Raw genomic sequence first — 27,216 nt, 5'->3', positions numbered from 1 at the left:
CTTAGCTGTTCAGTATTTAGTTTTAGTTTATGAATACAAAAAAGGTACTTTTATTCAATTTTTGGTATTTATTAACACTTTTTATACATTTTGCTGTTTAATTAGTAAAACACATAAAAAAATAATCTAAATAAATGGATATGCATTTTTTAAATTTAAAAAAGAAGGGGAGGAATGAATTTCTAGCAGTGGTGAAAGGGCGCATGGCACAAAAAAAAAAAAAAAAAAAAAAAAAAAGGTTGATATTCCCTGTTCTAAAGCCTCCAGCAAAAATATCGATATAGTTATCTCATTCAAAATTACTCCTTCTCATCTCTTTTCATGATTCAATTCTGTTTATCATTTTCTGAACATCATTCCTATCATGACATTTGAAAGCTTTTATAATGCCCGCTGAATATTAGAAGTTGCATTTACAGGAAAAAACACTAATGTTTCATGGCTAGAGATCAGACATGTAGGTGCTTCACAGTTATCTAAGCTATTTTTTCATTCTCCAATCTGCTGTCCCATTTCAAAAGAAAATCAATAAAAATAATTATCAACTCAATGATCATTCAGGAGTTCTTGCTGCCATGCTTAGTTTCTTTCAAACATCGAGGTTTTCTATTTTTATCAATTACCAGTGTAGTCTTCCTAATTGTTGGATCCATACTGCACATTAGCAATGCATTAAGTTCTTTTCTTACTTTCTTAAATCATCTGCCTTTCATCATTTAGCTAACTATCAGCTTCATAATGATCTGCCTCTTCCTCCTTACTATGTAATTTCTGATGAACAAAGTTATTTCTCTCTTTCCAATTTGTGGGCCATCCACCAGTACATACAAAATTATCTCCAAACATTTTAGTGAATTATGCAGTTTGTGTAATGAAAAGAGCTCTAGAAATAAGAATATTTTTTAGTTTTATAGAAAATGACATTTTATGAAAATTAGACATTTTATGTTTTATTAGTTTGTTTCAGAGAAATCCACAATTTATCCAAATTAATTTCAAATTAATGCAGGTTTTCTTTGGTTCCAGTTATCTAACATGAAGATCTAAAATTTATCTTTTTCTTAAATCTTTTCACTTGAGCATTTTTCAAACACAACAACAACAAACAGCAGCAGGAGGAGTAGCAGAAGGAGGAGGAGCAGCAGCAGAACAGCAGGAGGAGTAGCAGGAAGGGGAGCAGAGATGAGGAGTAGCAGCAGCAGGATGAAGAGTAGCAGGAAGAGAAAGAGGAGCAGCAGCAGGAAGAGGAGGAGGATGAGCAAGAAGAGGAGAAGGAGAAGCAGCAGCAGGAAGAGGAGGAAATGTTTTGTGGCTGTAGTAGCAGCAACAGCAACAAAATGTTTCCTGCAGTGATTTATTCAATTTCAAATCTCATGTTTTCAGCCAGTAAAAATTTTGTATTTTGTCTTTTTTTGTTAAGTCAATCTGCCACTTCATGATTACAAATATGAGTGATGCTTTCTTTGCCTTTTCTTCAGCCAACAGCTACAACTCCCATTGCTTCCAAAGACTGCTAACATAGGACAATGTTAGAAAGTATTTTATAAAACTTTTTAGAAACTATCTGTGAATATAATGCATATATATCAAAGAGATGATTTTGCATGCGGAAAACTTAAACGATTGGATGCAGAAGTTGAACTTTCCATCCTGTTTTGCAACTGATGCATGTTTCATAAACAATGTCCAGAGATAGCATGAATGGGCAAGCTGAGATCAACTTAATTTACAAGAAACTGTACTTAGTTTTTGTGCTGCTTAAAAATAATAACATTTCAAATTATGCTTTTACATAATTTAATTATGTGACTTTAAGTAAAGGTTCCATATTGAAATTCATCTCATATATTTACATTTTTTACCTTATATATATGAAGCTAATTCTGAACTTTGAATTAAAGCAGATAGATGCTGTTGAATGAAAAAGATGGGACTTCTCTTTGCCATGTCAGTGGATTAACATATCTTAATATTTTGGGACAGTGAAAAGTCATGCAAATTATTACAATTGTGTTTTTGAAGCGTGTAATTGTACTGTGATAAATCAACTTCACTCATTTTCCCTTCTACACCATGCACAGCATTTATTCTTTCTATGAAAGTTTATTCTTCTAGTTTATGAAACACTGGTCAGTTTCACAATAGGAAGTTCAATTTTTGCATCCCATCATTTAGCATTCTTTGATGTTCATTTTCACACTACACAAATAAGTTGCATTTCATAACTTGTTTTTTGGTTTGCTATATGCCTTGAAGTTAAAATTACTTTCAGTTTGAGTATATATTTGTTTCTAAAATTTCTTTCCTAACATTAGGGAGCATCCACGAGCAGATATTAAGAAATAAGAAATAAACTTATTAAAAAAAAAAAAAAAAAAAGGAATTGTAACAATTTTTAATAGGTTTTGACGTATTAAATTATATTTAAGCTTAGATCAGAAATATTTTGTTTTGTTTTGAAAGTTAAGTATGGAAGCTTTAAAAGCTCTGAAGTTTAAATGGCTCAATTTACGTACCTCTTTTGCAAAAACTGCTACTGTTTTAAAAACGGAATTACTAAAAGAAGACTTTTCTGCAGTCTGATTTAATACACAATAAACTTACTATTGGGTGAGTGCAAAAGTTCTACCCATTTTTTGTATATGCAAATTTGCAGTGGAATTGATGTCACACATGACATTGTAATGACGAAAATCGCCGGCTTATCAAATGTATGGATGCCTCACATATAAATGCATCGTGTGTTGCATAGTTAATCATCTAAAAAAAAAATCTCAGAAGGTGTAACATGGAAAGCGAGAAGGAGCGTATGACACTGTTTGTTATACGAGTTTGATAAAAAGAGTACGGCAGCCGTAGCATGTCACAATGTTTGTCAAATCAATGCAGTAGACAAAAGCACATGTTGTTGATGGTTACGTAAATTTAGGGAAGGAGATAGAAGCTGCCAAGATCAGGCTAGGAGTGGACAGCCATCACATGTTAAAGAAGACGATATTGACCAAGCCATAAAGAACAACCTGAACACAACCATGCAAGAATTAGTGGAGACCTTCAATGTACACCAGACAATGGTCGAGAGACAGTTGGTTAAGTTGAGTTTTACGAAAATTTGGATCATTGGATTCAACATAACCTGACAACTAATCAAAGGAATGACCAATTCGCTACCTGTGTTTCCTTGCTTTCCTGGTAACAAAAACAACCCATTCTTGATGCGAACTGTGACAGGAAATGAGAAGTGGGTTATGTACATAAAGCATCATAGGAGTGTGTTCTCTGCATCATAGGAGCATGTTCTCTGTGTCATAGGAGTGTGTTCTCTTCTGATCTGCATCGACTTCGAAAGCCGAACTTCATACCAAGAAGGTCTTATTGAGTGTGTGCAGGGAACAATTCACTAGGAGGCCCTGCCACTCAACCAAACCATCACTGTTGACTTCTACTATCTACAGTTAGACAGGTTGCATTCAAATTTGGTAGCAAAGCGGCAAGGTCTCATCAATCGTCGTGGTGTTATCCTTCACTATAATGCCAGACCACATGTTGCTATCATCACTCGCCAAACGTTACTTGACTTTATCCTCCCTATTCTCCTGACTTGGCACCAACTGACTATCACCTATTTCATGCGTTGAACAATTCCTTCAGTCAGAAAATCTTTGATGATTTTGATGCTATGAAAACTGCCCTCCAAGACTTTTCTGGCTCGAAACCGCCAGCATTTTACCGCTGTGTGATTCATCTCCTACCAGAAAGATGGCAACAGGCCATAGAAAACAGTGAGGATTATGCGCAATAATAGGTACTGTTCATTTTGCATTTATTTGCTCTTCTTTATGGGTAATGAAAACGGGTAGAACTTTTGCACTTACCCAATAAATTACAAAATGCAAATTTATATATAAAAAATCTAGATGATAAAATTCTTGATTTTTTAATTGAAGATAAGAAATTTTACAATGCTTTTGTGGTACTAACTATGAATTAAAGTTTTTTTTCTATCATTAGAATTAAAAAAGTTAAATTCTTTAAGATTAAACTAAATGGAATTTCTCAAAAGATTCAGTAGAGCAAATCATCTTCAGCTGAAAGTAATAAACTATCTTAAGACATTTTCTATTTATTTGTTTTTATTTGTTTTCAATATATGAAAACTGAAAACAAAAAGGGAAAATATCGAAGTAAAATACATACTTGTCCAAATATTCCAGACACATGCCAATTTGTCCATGTTTGCGTGATATTTTTGCCAACTGAATAAATGACTGGTTATGAAAATAGTCCCTGACACAATTCAACAACTTCAAGGTAGAATCACTTTCATTCCGGGAACAAAAATTCTCAAACTGTTTTCGACGAAATGAAATAAAGTCACTCCAAAAGGAAAAATCCTCATTAATAAGTGGATGTTCAGAGCACCAATATGACTGGATTTTAGAAATCAAACTGAAAATAGAATGTTCAGATATATCATTCATTTCAACATCCGCTTGGAAATCTTTAGCTTTGTCGAACTCTCTAATCTTTTGTGCAGCCTATAAAGGAAACAAAAATTAATATTTGTTATTATTATTAAATTAATATTATATTTTATTCTAGAATAAGAAATCTAATAACGTTTTCCTCAACTATTTAAATTACAGAAAAATATTTATTCATTCAAAAATATGTTTGCAGAATGAATTAACAACATTTGACATTTAATTTCTCCCTAATATATGCTAAACTAGTAACTATCAACAGTATTTATCATATTAAATTTAAAAATAAGAATAATATACTTAGAGATACTTCCCAGAATACTGAAACACATGAAAATTATAATGTAAAACATGAACAATGTACTAATTATAATGTAAAACATGAACTATGTACTAATTATAGTGTAAAACAGTAACTTACTTGTAATAGTAAATAGTGCCTGCCAGAAAATGGAATTGGTAAAGACTTCCATCTTTCAATACAGAGAGATGATGCATCCATAATATTTTTAGAAGCTTGATTAAAATGTCTACCTTGCAAATTACATGTGCTTATGTAACAATCATACAAAGATATTTTCCACAATGAATCCTCTGAATAGTTCTGTCTAACCTATAAAAATGATTTAAAAAATAAATACTGATTGTGTGATTATAACCTGAACAAAGATCATGTTATATGAAATATAAAACAGTAAATCTGAAAAACTGGATTTTATTTTCAAGCGTTTAGTTAATTCACAGTAGTAGTTTTGCAGCAAAGCATAAAATTTCAAATCAGTGTATGCATCATGTTTATACATTGTAGTGAAACTTCCCCAAGATAACAATCTATGGTTCCAACTAATTTCAGCATTTTGCAAAGGTGGTCACCTCAAAGAGATGATGCCTACTGTTACCCAGTAGATGTTTATTTTGTCTGTTTGTTTTATTTTAAGAATAACTTTTTAAAAATAATTAGTTACAAGAAATAGTCATCACAAGAAATTTCATTACATTTTACAGATATTCAAAATCAAGTTTGTATCCAGAGCTAAATTAAAAACTATTCTTCTTAGCTATTCATATCATAAAATTCTGAGGATGATTGAAATGGTAACATAAAATCGTTATCAAAATTCACGAAAAGAAAACATACAGTAAATGCAAAAAGCATTCATAAATTATGTTTCAAGTATGTATAATAACAAAAGCTTAAAGGGAAACAATTCCAATTTTGTAGTAAGCTATTTACCTACTTAACTGCTCAAATTATAATTTAGATTTCGTTCAGTGCCAGATGAGTTTGAAAATATTATTTGCAAAGATTATTTTCATGTTAAAATAATATTCAAATTAGAATATTTGCTTAAATAAACTCAACACATTTGGAGACTGAAGAAAATGCTGGAGAGAAAATATCTTCAATTATATTGATCTAATTATATTCCCCAATGTATAATTGGCAAAAAATAAAACAAAGGATACTGTGAAAAACTTAATGGGACTGGCAATCATGTCTATTGCTTGAGTAACATTCTCACTTGCAGCAGACTCCAAATTACCAGCAGTCATATAGGAGACAACATCCAGAGTTAAATCAAAAATATGATGTTTTTATTCAACAACAATTAGAAAAATGGGTTTTATGAGAATAATCCATATTATAATTAACAATAGCAACAACAAAACAAAAAATGATTAACAACTTAAATGTATTTTTAATTAGTTTAATTTAGAGAAGAGCATTGTTTGGCCATGTAAATTAAATCATCATTAAAGACAAGAAGAGCTCTCAAAATTTTAGCTCCTTAAAGTTTATTGAATTTGGTGTATATTTATTAATCTCTCTAATTTTAAAATAAACTTACTTGATTCCTTCTTTCATAGTTCGAAATTTAGGTTCATTCCAAATAAAATTTATAGCAGTTTTTAAAATTTGTTTTTAAAATTAGTATTTTTTTAGTAATTTTTATAAATTTTCCAATTATAAATTTTTACCATCAGCTTAAAGTAGATGTATTTCTAGGCATACCGGCAAAAAAATGTTAGCTTTTTAATCACAATTTCTAAAGATATACTTGAATTTATATACAGAAACAGTTTGAAATCTGGCATACTTGTTATAAACATCAAATGTAATTTATGGACTTTGTTTGAAATTATGAACAATGCACCTTTTTTTCCTCTCATGCACAATGAAAGAAGAAGAAGGAAAATAGGTTGCTATAAATTAAGAATCGCCAATTGAATTATTTTTGGTGCAAATTGAAAAAAAGTGAGCCAAAATTAATTTTTAAATTTCTTGGTAAGTTTGTCACCAAATTTTGCAAAATTGGGCATAATTTGAATCGGAGAATTTGAAATATATATATATATATATATATAATTGCTTCTAAAGAATTAAGTAAAGTTAAATTTAATTTTAAATAATTCTCTTGCACCACTGTTGGAAGGAATGAAATTTGAATTTAACAACTTCTCCTTGATAAGTCTGTCTCCTGCCTGCTCAACAATCATTCACTTATGCATTTTTATAAAATTTTTTAGGATTTAATAAAGGGGAAGTTTCTATAGGCAAGAGTTTCTAAATTACTTTGGTTTTCTGAAAATTTGGTTTTTTTAACTCTTATTTATTAATTTTTTAAATTTTAATTCTAGTCTTTTAATTGCTAATTACTCAAAATTCCACTTGTTTAAATTTCTTTTTAGTAACTCACCCCATTTGGTTTTGAATGATTGAAGAGTTAGGTTTGGAGGCAACTTCCCCTTTGACATGTCTGTCTCCTGCCTGCTCAACAATCATTCACTTATGCATTTTAATAAAATTTTTTAGGATTAAATAGTTTTTGGAATTTTAATTTTATTTCATGGATTTAAGATACTTCTACTTGATTTACATATGCTCTCAGAATTTAAATGTTATAGTAGATTAGTTCACAACAATTATTAATCATTTATTTGTTTGCATTAAATTTCATTTAAAAATTAAATTTGCTTTTTACGAATAGAGAATGTTTGTTAAATTTATTTATATAGTAATAAATAAATAAATAAATTAATAAACAGCATGCCATTTTAGAAAAAGTCCAATTTTGTGTCAAAATATCTATGTTAGAACAAAGCTATATATAAATCTAACATATATCCTAAGTCACACTTTTGAGACATGAAAAATGTAAATTAAATTTCATCAAATCAGCCCAGCAGAATGGGAGATACAGAACTGTCCCTTTTTTCGGTGCTAGGTTTACATTTGGTATTCATTAGAGTGAACAGTGATCAGAATTATAAATGAGTAATGATTAAAAAATGAGTTACCTTTTCTACATGTTATTCACATACATGGTGATGCACAAAATGTCATACTATTGTCATCAAATAAAATTTTTAATATATGTTAAAATACATATTAAGTTTCTTTCAGACATTGAAAATTTTATAGATGTCAACAGAAATCAACATCAGATTAATTTGCTGTGAAACAGTTTGCAAGATGGTAGACTGAGTGTTGAACAGAAGGTGAACATGATTTTGAAGAAACAAAGGCATTTTCTTGCACACTTTGGTACAAGATGGGCTCATTGCAAGCATACTACTCACATAATGTGTCAGCAATTAGAACTCAATGGCTCTCTCTTGGAACAGAATATGAATTGGTATGTCCTATCGTGTCTGCAAACCTGAAAATGGCAGTAGGTTCCCTTTACACACTTAGTGGTTTATGCAAGTCACAGCACATCCAGAAATCATACATTTTATTCTTGATTTTCTGTATGAAATGTTTAATGTTCATGCAATGTCACATTGGTCCACTGCACATTACAAAAATGCAAGAAAATTGCCCCCTATAGCCCAGATATTAAGCCATATGTTCTCTTTTTGTCTATTTTTTTAATAGGACTTGCAAGAAAGCCTGGTTTCTTTACTGAAAGTACACCTTTAACCCTTTGTGGCACCTAAACATTTCCTTCTGTACGCAAAGAAAAATTTAATGAAAGAGCATAGAGCATTTATAGGTTACTATAGGTTACTTTGAACCTTCTTTATATGGAGAAGATGGCAGCCCAACACAAACCGGTCCATATATTATAGCCATGTTTAGTTTTTAAAGACCCTCATTTTTCAAAGAAATATTCCAGATTTTTTTAAGGATATAAAAGTAATTGTTTGAAAAGAAATTTCTATGTTATTTTCTTGGCTGTATGCTACTCTCCTTATTCTATATTAGTTTTCAGTTTTTACCTTAATCTTGCCTAAAATAGAACGGCGAACATCAGGTGTGCCCAGAGTGGGCTCACTGAGAGACTATATTTTTGTTTCTCTGCAGCTCATTACAGAAAGGTGGGTCCCCATCTGTGTTTCATTTCCTGTTTTTCTCTTTTAAATTCTCTCTCTCTTTTGTTCTTTTTTTTTTTTTTTTTTTTTTTTTTGGCAGGAGGCGTTTGGTTATGAACTAAAAAATTGTTAGGATGATTTTCTGAAGGTCAGGGGTAATTTTATCAGTTAGCTGTTTGGTTCATCACTAAAGCAGAATGGAATTTTTTCTCTTTCTTCAAAGAAGTTTTGCTAGCGCTGCATTTAATAGTTTTGAGTTGTAGACGTTTATTTAATTTTATTTTATAGTTTATAATTTCAATAATATTAGTTTATTTTTTCGGATTTTTAATTATTTTCCAAATGGATCAGAGAGGGCTGACCATTTCTGAAGCAATGAAAGCGCTACACATATTGTTTTCAAATAGCAAACTGATACGTATCCAGGTACATGTGCAAAACATGCAATATTAGGTTGTGATTTTTCACTTTCTTCGAAAAGTACCACCATGAAAAAAATAGACGAAAGTGTAAATATGAAATGTAAATATCATATACCCAAGTTACATTTTTTCCATTCATATGCATGTAGTCATCATATAACCAAAAAGAGCTCTTTTATGGGGGGTGTACAGTAGGAGGTCTCCCCAAGGTAATGCTAAATCTACTACCGTATTCCATAGACTCCAACCTTCAGCAAACCTTGTCAGTAGTCAACGCGCGAACGACATTTTTACAACTTTGAAAATGTGCGCGTAGCGTATGTTGTAATTAACCATTCATTAATTTTAAATTAATAATTAATTGTAATCAATTTTATTACATTTAAAATCCATATACATATAAAACTGAATAATTAAAAATATACCTTGTAAATTATATGCACATTTAATTAGAAATTTTCTTTTAACTCCTCAAGCATTCACTAATAAAAAGTACTTCAAATCACTACTAATCATAGAAAAAATCAGAAGCTATAAATCATATCTTTATTCTGGATATGATTTCTACAGGGAAATAAAATTTAAATAACCAAGAATGATACATATAAGTATTAAACAAAATGCGCATAATTTATGAATGCAAAGATTTATATGTAGCATGCTTAGCAAGCTTAAGTTCTGATTTTGAGAATGTTTTTTTATAACACAGTTCTTCATTTGCCTGCATATTTATTTTTTCAATCAAAACTGCTTCAAGAGTTTTAAGACCTAAATTTGGTCGAAATTCCGTCTGATTTTTTTTAACAATAGAAAAAATTCTTTCGCAAGCTGCATTTGAATGAGGTATTATTAAGACAGCAAGCATTACAGAAGGCAATACTTTGTATTTAATACACCCATTCATATTTTTTAATTTGGCAATTTCTCCCCATGCTATATCAATACGCAAATCTACAATTTCTTTCAAATCATCTACTTGATACATGGAAAATTCAATTTCTACTTGATTAAGACATTTTTCATCAATAATGGATGGAAAAGTATTCATCAAGTAAAGAACAGATGAAAATGAGACTTCAGTTCTCAAGTTGATGTCAGCAACTTCAGCTTGTTTTAGAAATGGATCACTCAGTGGAAATTTATCAATTATATATGAACATGCAGTTACAAAAAAAGCTCGCACAGAATTGAAAAATGATTTCACTTCACTTTCATTCAACTTGGCATTTTTTAAATATAGTCTTGTTTCCGCACCAATCACTAAATTTTCATTTTCTTTTTGTTTACTATACTTCTGAAATGGAATAGACGTTAGAGTAACATCTTCATTTTCTTTAGAAATTACTGATGGTTTTACGAATCTAACAAATAAATTCATTAAAAGTTCAAAAAGTTCTCTTCTCAATTTATGTATATAAGGAGCTTGTTGTTGCAAACTAATATTTACTGTTATAAACAAAGGCAAAGTATTTTTCAAAAATAACAAGTACAATTTGGTGGTCGGTGACTGTAAAATTTTTTTAATGTTTTGCAATCTCTTTCCTTCATTCTCACTGTTATCTGGTTTATCTCCAAAAAAATTTATCACAGCATCCCACTGTTCCAAAATCCTTGTTATAGATTCTAAAAGAGACAACCATCTCGTACTGCAATATTTCAAAATTTTATGAGATTTTGCATTCTGTCCCAAAATTTGTTGAGCAACTTTGAAGCTATGCTTCCGTTTCCAACTTTTCTCCAAGTAAAAATATATATCTATTATCAACATATCAATTTCTGAGCCAATTAATTTTTCAGCAGCTTTTTTTGCAGCTATATGCAAGAGGTGGCACGGACAACCTCGGGTGATTATACTTGGTTGATGCATTTTGATAAATGATGCTACACCTTTAAACTTTCCAATCATATTACTAGCATTATCTGAAGAAAATGATAAGCAATTTTTCCATTCTAAACTTTTGTTTTTAAAGTTTTCATTTATACAATTAAAAATACCTTCTCCTGTATTATTCGTGCATTCTAAAATAGAAATCAATGAAGTAATTATCACTCCCTTTTCTTTACTGTAGTATGTTATAACCAATGGGTACAGTTTGTTATCATTGTTATCATTACTTCCATCAGTACTTAGAGAAAATGATGTACTGCACACTGATTTTATAATATCAGCAACAGTATTTTCTGCAAGCGTTTTCACAATAGCAGCAGTTTTGGTATGACCGCAGCTAAATTTTTTTGCTATGGCAGAATCCGGAAACATTGCTTTGAAAAGCTCTTTGGAATGATCCGAAACAGAAAGCGATAGATTATGTTCAATTAAAAAACGAACAAAATAGCATTCGGCTTTTATAGGATCTGTTTCATCATCTTTTATTAAGAAATTTGTTATTTCTTTAGATTTTACGGTGCCAAGTTCTATATGCTTTTGAGAAAACACATGCCGTTTACAGTCATCTTTTCCGCCATGAGCAACTGAGAAGTCTTTGTTGCATACACTGCAGTGTGCGTGATTCACAGAAATTTCGGACGCTTTAATGCATGGAAATTCTGAAGAATATGAATCTTTAAACTTCTGCTTTGATAATTTTGGCTTCTTTGTTCGAGGCAGCATTATGATTAAAAATCTTTCACCTGATTCACAATTCACAAGACACACGCTAAGCTCTCGCCGTAAACTACACAATGCAGCCGAATGCAGCCAAAACACGCATCAGCGAGGAACCTGGGAGACAGACAATTGGGTGGAACTATTGATAAGTCGTTAACGGTTGGAGTTACTGATCTACGATTGGCTAATTCTTCAAAACTAGGAACGCACTCAACACGTGATATATGATAACACGAGTATTCAGCCAATCATCGGATGAATTAGTTGGTTCCGTTTTGCATACTGGTTCTCCTGCTCTTGTTTCTGTAAAATCCATAGTTTTTTCCATACTTTTCGTAGCTCGTAGTTTTTCATGAGTTTCCGTAGAAACTACGGAGAATCTGTAGTAGTTGGAGTCTATGCGTATTCTAGTGATTTTTAATTGTAGGCAAAATCTCTTACCCTTTTACCCGTTTCCCAGTAATGCTCATTTCAGCACTCTTTCGATTTATTCAGTGTGTCTGCATCGGGCACACCCACAGAATTAAAACGATAAGTGTAACAGAATTAAAACGATAACTTTATAAAATTTTACCTGTGTACTCCTCTAGGTCTGGTTAGACTGCCTAGCCTTTTTTTTTTTTTTTTGTTTGTTGTTGAAATTCCAATTTCAAAAGGTAGCATGCCGGAAAGGGTTAAGCATTACTGTGCAGCTGTTCTGAGGAATTTTGGAAGATATATACTAGAAGGATGTTGGAAGATGTGTGGGATGTTGTGACAAATGCTAAGGTTCCCTTGTAGGAGGTTGTGAAACAAAATGGTGGCCATATTGAGTACATTTTGCACTGAATTTGCTTTACAGGCTCAGACAGTTAACTATGCACTCATTGTGTAATATTTCAATGATAAATAAACATGTAGCAGACAAAATAATGCGTATGACATTGCATGCACAACTCTTTAATATCTGCACACAAAATTTTAGAAATTGACTTAAGAAGGAATAGTGAGCTTTAATATCGTATCTGTTACAGAAACACCCTTATAATTTTCCTGTGGATTTCAGTAGGCCATGCCCCTTTTACTTGTAAAAAATATGTAGGGATGAAATGAAAAGATATTTTTGCCAATATACATGCTACAGTTCAGTATTTTGTCTCTGGTACTATTTTTAATTCAAATAATGCTTGCATAACAAGCACAGAAAGTTGGCTCTCTTTTCAATTATGCTTCCATTCTAAACATTTTCAATGATTTAAATCAAATTTTTTTAATTAAAAAGAGCAAAGCAAAATTAAAAATAAAATAAATTAAGAATACCTAATTTTTATATTTCACATAATGTTTTCATTTTACGATTTAATTTTTTTCATTTTACAATTTTTTTTCTTACATAACATGTATAAATATTTCTTTTCATTTCAAATTAAAAATACATTAAAAACACCAATATTTAAAACTGTTAAGATCCCTTTGTTTGTCAGTAATAATAATAATAATAATAATAAAAGCTACAGTATACCTGGCCTGACAGATAAGTCATATGAAAGGATAGAAAGTTTCACTCAGTTTGAATAAAAGCCATTTAATAATGGCACCAAAAATTTAAAAATAGAAAACATGAAGTGAAAGAACCATAATGATGGATACACTAGATTAATAGCAATGAAGACACAAACAAGAAACTGGAAGGCAATATCAGAATAATATTAGAGGAATATTGATAATAAAAAAGAATGCAGACACTATCCATGCCAGATTTATAAATTTTAGTTCCCCCTCCCAGAAACTGCAATATTTCATTAACATACATGAATGCCATAAGGTAAAGATTGAAAATATCATGTAATAGCAAGATATAATGGGAGTAAAAATAAAATAATTAAGCTTACAATACAACCCTTTATTATTATTATTAAAAACACCTCTGGCCAAATATGGATGCTGCAAAGTATACAAAGATTACCTACTTAAAGGGTGAATGCATTTATCGAGCACTTTTTAAAGCAAGCTGGATTATATTTCGAGTTACAAATGAAGAAAAACATAAGAATACCACGACAGCCAACTTATTCACTAGGGCTTGAGCACAAGTTAGTATAAAAATAGATAGTCCAGTATAAAAATAAATAACACTAAACAATTATAATTTAATACAATCTATTACAATGATAACATTTTAATTGATAAAAAAAGCATATAATTCCTACAAAATGGGCAAATTAAGATTAAATTTTTAAACCGTAATAAAAATGCAATGCTAACCAAGTCCAGAGCATTCGCTATGTCATCCCAGCCTGAAGATCGCCAACCAAACTGCAGAGCAACAAGATGATCATTAACATTTGGAGCAAATGAATACCTTAAAAGATACTCCCACTTATCTAGTTCTTGAGCACACCTAAAAAATAAATGATAAATACACTTTAAAAACTAAGACTTAAATGGAAATAAATTTAATTTTAACTGCTCATCTAAATTCAAAGCAAAAACATTAAAAAAATTGAAAGCTATTAATCTGTTAAATGAAATCTTGAACACTTTCTTAAAACATGTGTATTCATATATACTTTCATATATCAGAAGTCATGGCATAACAGTATGCAAATCATCAGACAATGTTGGCTTCACACAAAAGCTTGCCTAAGTACAAGAGTATTACAAATTCTAAGCAGTAGGTTCATGGGTTGGTTCACTTGCAAAACAAGTTCCAAATATGATTATAGCAAACTGACATAAATTGTGGAGATTATGAATGTGAAATAATAGTTACAGTGACAAATGGCACAATTAATTATTAATTTTTTAAATTGTTCAGATATTCTACACTTTTTGATTTAAAGTGTCAACAACATTATACATTTTTAGATAGTACTGCCATCCATCATGAGGAGGGTAATAAATATAGCAGCAGTAGACTCATTACAATGGCTTGAATGATTTGACCAGTATGTTCACTAACTAGTGACTCAATGCACCACTTATGGTGTATAATTTGAGTTCATTTGTGCATAAAATCTAAAATTTACAACTACCAAGCAATTTTAGACAACTATTCAGATGGTACAACTCAGCATCTCTCTAGGTCTCAGTAGTGTAACTACTATAGATAGGCAAGATTAGGAAATGCCTAAGGGCCCATTACATTTTGATTTCTGAAAATTTGAAAAGTAATAATATATTAATAAATTCGTGGTCAAATCTACCTTTAACCTTTTTTTATATACATATTTGATATTTGGGAATGAATTATGTCATTAATTATAAAAGAGTTTTATATCTTATTTTCAAATAATATAAAAAATAGAAATAAAATTGAATGCTATAACAGTCTGTCTACTGGCCCACCTGCAATATACATTGAAATATACATATGCATTGTCATCAAATGCACCTGAGCAATATAACCAGAGGTAGCCTACAGAGGCTGTTCGCACATTTTTTAGACAATTTTGGTAAGCGGCAATAAAAAATCATTTGCTGCAAAAGAAGTAATTGCAATTGTACTATGTTTTTAAAAGTAAAAATTATCGTCTGTGGCTTGAAAGTTTTCTGTTTTTATTCAAAATGGCGAATTTAACAAAGCAGTGGTTCGAAGGCTACATTTACGCTCTTTCCGAAGAGAAATATGTATACTCCGTTACCCACAGTGCCATCAATCTGTGAGACTCCATCAGGACAAAGCTAGCAGTCACACAACAAAATCCACTGTAAATTTCCTAAAAGAAATAGAACAAAAAACTGGTATCAAGGCCATACCCTTCACTGATATCCCTATTAAATTTCCCGATGTGTCACCTATGGATTTTTGTGCTTTCGGACTTTTAAAAACTTCATTATCCAAACATTGTCCCAAAACCCTAACAGGACTCTGGAAAGCTGTTCGGGAGGAATGGGATAGAATACCTCTTCTGCCACTTCAAAAGGCATTATTATCCTGGAAATTGCGGAGTCGAAAGATAGTTCAGAATAAGGGATGTCAAATAGAACATTTAAAACACAAGAATTTTTATGCAATTTAGTTTTGTGAATACAATATACATCGTCTTAAAAATGTGTGAACAGCCTCTGTATTTTGCCCGTGGTAGTCATTCTGTATATCTTTCTACTGTGTTTTTTAAATTTGAGCATAAGAAGATATTACATCATAGCAAAAAATTGCTGTTACAAACCAAATATGCTAGTTTTGGTTAGATTGCACATGTGCATTTGATAAAAAGGGCAATCAGAAGAGTTAAGTTCCCGCATCCTAAAGTTACAGTAGAATTTGTATGCTATATTTAGTTCTGTAAAATCCTAACAACTGTTTTTTTTTAGTTGTTGGTTGAAAAATAAAATTTGAAAATAAGAAATATTAAAATATTTATAACAATTGATAAAATACAATATATTTCACTTGTTAAAATAGATACTAAAAACAAAAGAGTGTGGCTCAAAAATGAAAAGAAAAGACAGAAGAAAAAAAAAAAAAAAAAAAAACTCCCATAATTAGATATCACCATGAAAGCTGAATTTTCCAAAATTGCCATGAGAAAGAGACATGATTTTTAATGCCAAAATGTCCCTGGTACTTTGTATCTGGATTTATGTGTTTTTATATATTGCTTTAATTTTTTGGTCATATTTCAAGATGCGTATATGTAAAATATAAAAAACATGATGGCTTTGCTCTATGTGAACAAGCAACCTCTAATTAACTTACTGCAATTTCAGGATCTTCCTCCTAGACCAGTACTTTCAAGAACATTCCAGCCTATTACGTAACCGCTTCTATAATAAGTAGAGAACTCGCGCCATTTTGGGTCAGAGAGAGAGAGAGACTGCTCTTTCCCTTTGCTGCTAAGATTCGTGCTTCTGCTCTTCTGCCTTTCTTTATTCATTAATTTATTTAGTAAAGAGTGATGATATGCCTTTCAATTGAATAAAGATGTGGAATTAAAACAATTAACTTCTGTGTTGTCCTTGGATTGCAAAGCTTCACTCATATGCCCAACAGCCAAAATATTACATAAATATATATATATATATTCTTTCTTAAATATATTCTTTCAAAAACTATATATATATATATATATTCTTTCAAAAACTATTATAGGCTGTATGTGTATGGCCTTGCCAGTCAGGGAGTTAAAACATCATATCCAAAAAAAGATTCTTCAGCAGATTTTGTCCCTGCTAGTACGGTTGAAAAGCCTGAATAAAAAACTATATTATCAGATAGCAATCTCTAAAAGCAAGGCTGATAATAAAATACACAGAAATCGGTAAATAGGTGTAATTGTGTGGATAAAAATATTGTCAATGACATGAAAAGATTTCTAATTAATTGTAATGAAAATGACAAAAATTTAGGGGCCCATTTCCAATTGATACTAAATAAGAAAATAGGCATTTTAATTCAGCATATTATACATCAGTACGAAGTACAGACCAATGCCCCAATACTAGCTGTATCACTCTAAATTATTGATAAAAGAAGAAATTCGATACAAGGAAAAATTTTTATAAACGGCTTTAGAACAGTCATTTAATATTACACATATGCAGTGAAAAATGCATTAGCTTTTTGCAGGCACAGTGAAGATATAAATACTAGCTATAAAATAATTTTTTATTGCAGGTAAAATTATTCAGTAAATATGACAGTGTTATGAAACAAATGGCAGTAAAAAGTATGCAATATTTGAGCCCTGCCATATAAAATGAATTAATTCAATGTGCTGGTCATAATTCAGAACAAACTTTGTACAAAAATTACATACATACATACCATGTGATTCTAATTTGAGACATAACCCGATCAGAGATTATCTATCTGTTTTAACTATCTGTTTTAACAATCTTGAAATATAAAAATAGAATCAAAGAAGCAGTGAAATTATTAGAAAAATTTAAATCTCTAATGGCTATATAGCAAAGAAACTTTGTTCATGAAGTGATTTGGTTTAAAAGGACAGATAGACCAGATATAAAAAAGACATAAAAAAATTAGTAAAGTAACAACCTTGTGTTTGGCATAGATTTTAGTCAAGATGCTATCGATTTCAAGGGCAAATAGATACAGCACCCTCTTCATTTGGAAGAATATGCAATGAAGGGAAAACCATGGTTGTATTTATACCCAGAAAGAGTAAAGGAAATGAAAAGTTAGTTGGGTGAATCTGCTGGTAAAATAGTAATAAAAATGGAAAATTTTAATTAATAGAACTTTAAGAGTGTTAAGAAGGACTGGATTAGAATTAAAGTCATTAACTAAACAAGATAAATCTTTGTGAATGTGACAAGCTTCAACAAAATCCAATACACCAATGGAAGAAGCTTTATGAATAATTTTTGCAGAGCCAAAGCCAAAATTGTGATTAAATATCCAATTATAATTAGCTAACAAAGACTTGTTAATTTTGCCTTTTCGGACTTAAGATTCATATTCCTGGATGCAAAACTTTAATCCTATTTTAGCTTGACTGTTTTATCTCAAACCACACTGAAAGATATGCTACAAATTCTCCAAGAATTCAAGTCAGATATGAAATCTTTAAGAATGAAACCATGGATTTGATTAATAGGCAAGAAAATGACATAAATCAATCAATCCTGTCAAGGTTATGAATGTTATTTCTAACAACAGAATGACTTCCTCAATGGCAAGATGACAATTTTTTAAAGGCTTTATCAATAACCATGGGAGAAAATTCTCTGAACAAATTTTGACAGCATGAACTACTTAACAGTAAAAAGAAGCCACTTTTTTACTTAGCTGGGTTACATGACTTAGCATAGGAAGGAAAACAAACAGAAAAGGATTTACGGTAAAAAGTAGTGCTGATATCAGATACACTGAGGATTATAAGAATATCAAAAATGGGAAGGGTATATTCAGATTCAGTTTCAAAAGTTAACTGGATGTCTGGATCAACAGAATTTATAACATATAAAATCTGGTATAAATCTTCTTTATTACCATCACAAAGCACAAAAAAGTCATCTATGTAACAAATTCAGAGATAAAAAGATAGTTTCTAAAATAATTTGACCCCAAAATAATACATGTAAATATCAGTAAGTTGAGGAATTGAGAGGATTACACATAGCTAATCCTTCAATTTGGTAGTAATATTTATTTTGGAAAAGAAAATGTCTTTGACTCAAAGAGACTTTAGAAAGAGAAATTACCTCTTCAATTTCAGTATGCATGAAATGGAATTCTTGAAAGCCTAGTTTCAAGACACTTTAGTGCTCCTTTTATTAAAATATTAGTAAACTGTGGTCTAACATCAAAAGAAACCTTAATGCAATGCAGGGAGTAATACCTTTAAGGACAGGTACTGAAGCAGCAGAAAATTTTGATGAATAATTTGATAAAATAATTCAGAAAGGGATCTGAAATAAAAGCAGATCTTGATTGTGGATGAACTTTGTTCTCTTTGGGGGGGGAGGAGAATTAAAAGAAGTTTTACATTCACAAGGAAGCCTAAGAAATTGTCAGTTTCCTGGCTTTTAAGGACAGTTATATTGTTGTTGACAATTTTGATGACTCATTGACTAAACAAGATAAATCTTTGTGACCTTTATCACATTATGAGTATTTGTTTACCAAAATATTCAATAAATCTTACATTTTTATAATTTTTGTACTTGTACAAGGTTTTATAACATCAGACTTTTTCCAAATTTGATCTTTTCATAATAAATAAATGATGAGATGTCCAAGCATGTTAACAATAAACAAATTAGAAATTTCAGAAACTGACATCTCTCATTTAATGACTAATATGCTTAATGAATAAGGCACAGGAATTAAACTCATTTATTAAGTGAAAAGTATTTGTATTCCTACAATAAAACAAAAGGTTTAAACAAGTAGTTAAAATTTATACCTTATCCAATGAGTATTCCACATATCCACTTCACTTTGAAGTATCAAAGCAGGCGAAAATAAAGTAGCTATTTTGTATTTTGACATAGCTTGTCTAAAATGATGCATAGCTTTAGAAAAGAAACCTTGTTGCTCTAAAGTCACTCCAAGAATAGTTTCAGGATAAGTGCCGAATTTCTGCCACATACCACAGTATAAATCTTCCTCTTCCATAGATGAATATGCTTCAGTTAATGCTTCTAAATATGCAGAAGTATTTTCAGTAATAAAATCTTCATTTTGGAAGCATGTATCTTCAAGCACCAAACAAGATCTCTCCCATCTGTTCAGACATTTCCCAGCATACTGCAAGTTTATGAACATAATAAATGCATCTAAATATCAACATGAAATTTTAAAAATACATATATTCAAATATTTTTTTGGTAAAAATGATTTGTTGGTTTATTAGACTGTACCCAAAATACATATAAGGAATTTAACTGTTGTAGAATATGAACCATTCCTCATCTTTGGAAAATGGTACAGAACAAAGTCCAAAATCTGGACCTCCAGAGCACCAGTAATTTTGTTTCTTTTTTTTCTGTTGAGTTCCCCCTTAAAAGTCTAAGAATGGAGTTTATAATACTTAAGGGAATATAATAGGTGTGGCATAAAAGCGATTTTTTACAGGACTAACTGTGATTTTTCCATGTCACTTTTAAACATTTGTTGGCCATGGAATCACACTATGGCCTTGACTGACATTGGCCACTATCATGCTTTTGGCCTTAGAGCAATATTAGAGGAATTAGTATATTTCTATCTCAGAGAAACAATATAAGAAGCCTAATGACATATTTTGTTTGGAATGGGATTTTGCTCATACTATTTTTCTTTTGTTAGAACAGCAACAGGGATGGAGTAGATACTGAGGAACTTCGTTCAGTTAACGTAGCAAACTGCTGTAGAATATGACTTCATTAACTTTCCAATTTAATCCCACTCATTATTTCTTCCAGGCATGTTTACAGCTACTTTATCAAATTTAACCTTGAATTTTCAATCATGTCAAAAAGGGTCCCTAATTCTGGAGCTACAGCAGGATCAGCAAAACAAAAGCAAGTTTCAATGCCAATCCAAGCAGAAAAGTGGTATTACTTCGAAAATGGATAAAGGCATATCTATCTCAGAATTATGGAAGGAACTGGAAAGTCAACAGTATATGATACATAAGGACAGAATTTTTTTTTTTTTCTTTTCTTTCTTTTTTTTTTTTTTTTTTTGTGTGTGTGTGTGTGTGTGTGTGTGTGTGAATTCTGATACACCCACTTGCAATAAATAATAGAGAAAAAAATTTTTTTATTCGAAAAGTGATGATCAGAACGAAGAAATGAATAGGTGGGTGCAACAGCATGCGATTGACAGGTCCAATACTAATGGCTCAAAATTTCATAAGGAAATATACTAAAAACTGAGTACACATATTTCACAATTAGGCTGATAAATTAAAAACTGCCATGGTATAATGCAAGGTAAAGTATCATAATAATTCTCCTTACTATAGAAACTTGTTCAGCTTAAACTTCACTTCAAGATTTAGTGAGAGATAATGCCTCATTTTTTACTCCAAATTTTAAGTCTGTCATCCAGACAATGGATATCAGAACGTTGTGTGTGATGGAATGCAGATATAAAATACCTTTTTAAAAATCCTATATTAAATGCTAAATTTTCCTGAACAGCGGCAAGACCATTTAAGAATTTAAAAAATATATTTAACATAAAATCTGTTATGTCAAACATTGCAAGATTATGGAAAGGCGTCTTCAGATATTTTAAGTGCTTGATATAACTTACAGCCAGCTACCACCCTATGTCACGGTGATGATAATGATAGTAATGAATTTGAAGGTTTTCAGGTATCGCACACACACAAAAAGTCAATAATGCAATTTGTGAAGAAATATGAAGTGATAATAAATGAAGACAATCTAATAGAAGTTGTCCATTGCAATGAGAATGCTCTAATCATCAATCAACTAATGGACAGTGAAATCTGCAGTATAGTTTTAAATCCATAAAATATCACTAACAGATAGCAAAAAAAGTCACATAGAGACTGTTGGAATGAAAAGATTTTGATTGATATTTTACTGGGAATTGTTGACACGGCAGTTACAGGGCTTACTGAACAAGAAATTATAACTATTATTAAATTAGAGAGAAATCATTAGGGGAAAAAAGCCAGACATTAAAAAATATAACTATTGAGAATTTTTTGTAAATTTTTATTTCCTTAATCTTTTTGGGACAGGCATGTCACATAAGCATGGGCCACAAACATCTCACAGCTGGGTGTGTCGCATTTGAAACCACATTTAAATTAACATGAGAATGGACGTACAACATAAGAAACTTCTAGAAAGCACATTTAACTAGTATCTTCAGTTGCCATAAATAATTCTTATATATTGTAAAGGAAACAAACAATTTTGCATGAATTATCTTGGTCCATTTTGGTCCATTTTCTTCAAAATCACTGAAATTTTACATAATGCTGGAGCAAATGAAACTGTTTTTTGAATGGGAATAATAAAAAAAACCTAATCTTGTACTTTTCGAAATATAGCTTTTTTTAATGCTTTTATACTGATTTTTTTATTAGAGGCTGTAATTTTTTTTATCTTTTAATAATAAAATGTAATAAAATAAAATCTTTAATTGTTTGGATATTTTTTCCATACATATATTTATTTGAGGAACGTCAAAAGTTTTATTATTTTATAGAATTTTTAAGGAAAATATAATAATAAAGTTTTAAAAATTAATTCTGATAACTATCGGAGTATTTCTCTCATAATGTGTAATAAATCAGAATAATTGGACCACAAATTTAATTTATGCGATTTTTTGTTTTCTAACTTAGGCTTAGCAGTATGAACAGTCATCCCCTCAAGTCAGTGCACCTTGTTACAGACACTGTTCCAAAAGAGTGACTTGGTACCTGTCACAAAAGTGTTAAAAGTCATAATTGCTTCATTATATCATAAACAATTATTTCCATTTTTTTTATTTTATACTTGTTTGTATATTATCTTAGCAGATTTAAACTGATGATCTAAAATTTAGAAATTTCCCAAACACGCAATTGATAAAGTTATGATGATTCTGGATTTCAGATTTTGTACTGAAATTACAAAGAATGATTTTCTTCCATGATCTGACATGCAAACATATAGGCTTAAGTAAAATTATTTATTTACTTATTTTTTTGAAATAATAAGCTTTAAACGATTTGCTGCAGAGAGGAAATTATTGTAGTGAATTCATGTTAATAACTGAGTTCAATGTTGGACACACACAGAACCATCTAGTATATTTTTGAAAATTTTCATACCTTATATAAATCTAAGCTAAAAGATGAAACTGGAGAACAATGTAATGCAGCATCTGCAAACACTTCAAGAGGCCTTGGCGGATGTATATCATAGTCTAAAAAGCGATTATTGCACAGAAACAATTGCAGCTGACTTCCTATTTCCTGAAAATATATAAAATCATAACATTTATTTTTAATTAGTATTAATTTCTGTTCATTGTTTTATTGCTTATACAATAATTTCAAAACTAAATAATTTAATTTATGTAATGATAAATTTATATATTTTTAAAAAGTAATGGCAAACAAAAATATAAATTTTCTAATAACACTATGCATATAATGTTCACACTCAAGTTTTAAGTTAATGTGCATATTTTCATAAATTAAGAATTTTTTTAAGTAATGTTGCATAATCTATTACAGTTTTTTTAATTTAACAGTTTACTTTTTCTTAAATTTCATAGTCAAGATATCCAAAAATCACCAAAATGGAAGGTAAAGATGTTTTAAAACACACTAAATCATCATTTAGGCAAATAAAAATGCTTTATTTGATGCCATTTTAATGATATCATAAGAATGTTTTTATATTTGTTAAAAAATTATCATGAATTTCAAAAACTACTGAATCAACACTTTTAAAGACAAATTAAATCTTAAAATTAAGAACAATGATGTTTTTGACATAATAACCTTTTGCTCCTCTACATTTAAGACACTCCAAATTTTTGGAAAGAGTTGAAGCCACACATACTCAGCCAAAGGTGTGTCTAGATGACATAAATCTACAACAGCACTTAGAAAGTTAGATGTTTTGATACTCCTCAAAAGTAACTGAAAACTATAGTTTTTTGTTAATACACTCTGAACATTTTTAGATAATTCATCTGTACTTCTTTTTTCTGATAATCTTTCTTCCTCTGACATTTGGTCTTCATGATAAGATAGTGGACTGCAAATTAGTTCTTCCTGATAAAATTAAAAAATATATATATATAGTAATCTAATAAGGAAAAAGTTAAATAACAATTACATTATTAATTAAAAATTTTCCAGTTACTAGAAGGTATTAAATTAAAAATTTATAAAAGAATTTATAACAACATTTATGAAAATATTTATAACAACATAAAATAAAGCATAACTATGATGCATAAAAATAGAGGATATACAGAACTTAACAACTACAGTCATAAAATAAAATAAAATACCACTACTAATAATTTTGTGTGTGTGTGCATATATATATATATATATATATATATATATATATGTATACATGTGGAATCTTGGTTAGGATGATGAAATGAAAATACTTTAGAACAGAGTTGCTTAAACTGAGGGTCAAGGGGTTGTGGGATCTGCAGTAGGGAAGGTCGGCAAAAATTTTAGCAATTTTGATATTTCTTATAATAATTTTACAATTACCTTGCATAATGTATCTGAATATAGATAAAGATAAGACAATACAAACAAACAAAAAACAAAAACATTTCGATGCATTTTTTTATAACAGGAACATTTACTTTACTTTAAAAATTAAAGTTAATGACCTAAAACTGCAATAGTACATTATGGTAAAAGTGAAGAAACTGATAGTTTCACTCATGCATGTGTCTGTGTTAGATTTGTGCAATGCTTATGGGGTCCCACAAAATTTTCGTAAATATTATGGGGTCCCCACACGAAAAAGTAACTGAATTAAAAAAGCTTGATTATAGATTATTTCATATAGTATCTATAATCAAGCTATATTTCCTTTTCTTTTTTTCTTTTACATTGATTAAAAAAAATTGCTAGTAATGGATTGATTAACCAAGCAAATTTTATAAAACAGAAAAAAGGGTTTATTAGTAGAACAGCAAATAATCAGGAAATTTACATTAATAATAAAGGGAACTATAAAATTTGTATAGATTGCATGCTTATTAAAAGAATTGGAGTCAGAGTACATAAACAGTCAAATAAATTCTGTCAGCAGAAAAAGAAAATATGATATGAGCAATTTCAAAGAACACCAATCATAAATCTTTTGAAATGGGCACTTTTTTCCCCTTTTCTTTACTTTGACCAGTGCTGAACTAAAACTGAATTTTGCCTAATTTTGAACTGCTGTGATATTCATTATTTATACTTTTTCATTTCAGTCATTCCAATCTATAGCAATTTACTTGACATTTGCAACAATATTTCCTGTAAGCAATTCTAGCTTGTGATGATTCCATCTAAAAATTAAACCTGTAATGTTTGATACATTAATCCAGACTTATGCAATATACATATGTGCATATTAATTGCACATTCATTATTTCATACAGTGCAGGATTTACATATAAGCTACATTCGCTATGTGGCTCCCCAAAACACTCTAGATATCCAAAAAATCATATTTGGGAGTGACTATCTGGACTTATAAAGGACCCCATCTCAAATAGCTTAGGGTCTTATCAAGTCTAAATCTGGCCCTGATTCATTATAAATATACTGCTGTAATTATGAATTAGCAAAATTATTAACACACTTACACCTGCTCATGTATTTTGATGCTCATAAGATCATTTCAATAAGTGCATCATTTTGATAATTTAATTGAGAGCATATCTGCTAATTTTATAACAGTTTAAATCACAAAAAAGCATAAAATGAATTTTACGTAGAAAACTGATATTTATTTGAAAATTTTGAAATAATTATTCAAGAAAAAGCACAAATCATAAAGGGGGATTAGCAATGAAATTAATTTAAACACGTTTGAAATACGTTTTTTGCTTTTGCTAAAAGGTAATTTGAAAACAGTGTTTTATATAAATTTCATAATCAAAATATCTAAAAAAATCACCAAACTGGATGATAAAAATGTTTTAAAACACAACACAGGAGCATAAAAATGCTTTACTTTGATATTATTTTAATGATATTGTTATAATGTTTTTACATTTGTTAAAAATTATCAGGAAATTCAAAAACACTGAATCAAAATTTTTGAAGACAAATTAAGTCTTAAAATTTCCAAAATGCTGATAAATGCTACACTGAGAGATCCATAATAGAAGAATTCATATTTAAAAAAGGTAAGAACTTCTTTTTGAGGTACTTATAAAAAGGAGGAATTCAAGAACTAATCTATAGAACTGACAAAAGTATGTTCTTAAAATACAAATTATGTGAAATTAGGTTACAAATCACTTAACTTACACAATTTTTGGCACCTCTAAAATATTTATAAAAAATGAATTTTGTGAGTTAAAATCATAACATAACAATTTGTTTAAAAAGTAAAAAAAATTCATAAAAATTGGCAAATATGTAAGGCAGATATTTTGCAGTCATAATAATAAAAGTTAGTTTATTCAGAAATATTCAGGTAAAAAAAAAATTCTGAAAGGAAGTCAAATGTGTTACAAATATTACTAATGTTCATTCTATTTTCTTCAATATTACCTAAAGTTACTCAGCCATTTTTATTATCCCAAATACAAATAATTAAAAAAAAAAAAAGGAAATTAATGCTCAGAAAAGCATATCTTTTAATGGTGAGCCCACCAGCGGCCGAGCGGTAAAGTCGCTGAACACTGGTAGTTCGGTCCGAGGTTCGAATCCCGCGAACGGGCTGGCTGCATGGGCGTTTTCGTGGTTTTCCCCATGTGTAACGTGTATACGAGCCAGTTTCCCTTAGAAAGTCCTCCACGAAGGCATCCCTCCTCTTAGGCAGATAGCCCTCGAGGCTTTGCCATAATCACATACACATACTTTTAATGGTGATATTGTTTTTGTACGAGAATTCAATTTTGAACTTGCTGCAGAATTTAAGAATTCCAGTGTTCATACAGTCATACTCAAGTCAAGCTCTAATTTTTAAAATTAAAATTGTTCTTTGAAAAGTTAAGAATACAAGGTCTAATACTTCAGAAAAATCGTAAGGTTTCAAAATGAAGTAAAAGGCTGTGTTTCTTTGAAACTACAGTGAAATTCCTTGAACACATTGATTTAGATCAGCAATAAGTAAAAAACACCAGAAAGTGAACGAAAAGTATTCAAGCTGCTAAAGAGGATAGGAAGGGAATTTATAAAGGCAATTTCTGTCTGTACAGAATTTAGTCCAAGATTTTTTCCAATCCTGAAATACTTTAGCATTGCAACAAAATTATCTAATTTTAAAATTATGA

At 30.2% G+C, this 27,216-nt stretch overlaps 1 protein-coding gene across 1 annotated transcript in view; it reads right to left on the bottom strand.

Annotated features, from left to right (window-relative positions):
* Positions 1-27,216, bottom strand: part of LOC118193461 (transformation/transcription domain-associated protein-like) — a 313,501-nt gene that overhangs the window by 65,138 nt on the left and 221,147 nt on the right. Inside the window, exons 48-53 of the mRNA XM_085816144.1 lie at positions 23,744-24,019; positions 23,066-23,209; positions 19,688-20,031; positions 14,076-14,211; positions 4,906-5,097; positions 4,198-4,538 (exon numbers count right to left, since the gene is read on the bottom strand). Of these exons, the coding sequence (XP_085672270.1) occupies positions 4,198-4,538; positions 4,906-5,097; positions 14,076-14,211; positions 19,688-20,031; positions 23,066-23,209; positions 23,744-24,019 (1,433 nt within the window). The remainder of the gene's footprint in view (positions 1-4,197; positions 4,539-4,905; positions 5,098-14,075; positions 14,212-19,687; positions 20,032-23,065; positions 23,210-23,743; positions 24,020-27,216) is intronic.

This window comes from Stegodyphus dumicola, chromosome 4 (assembly GCF_044657685.1).
Source record: "Stegodyphus dumicola isolate Sdum_Otavi_A_Nest chromosome 4, ASM4465768v1".
Classification (NCBI taxonomy): domain Eukaryota; kingdom Metazoa; phylum Arthropoda; class Arachnida; order Araneae; family Eresidae; genus Stegodyphus; species Stegodyphus dumicola.
This window is presented reverse-complemented; position numbering and strand designations above follow the sequence as displayed.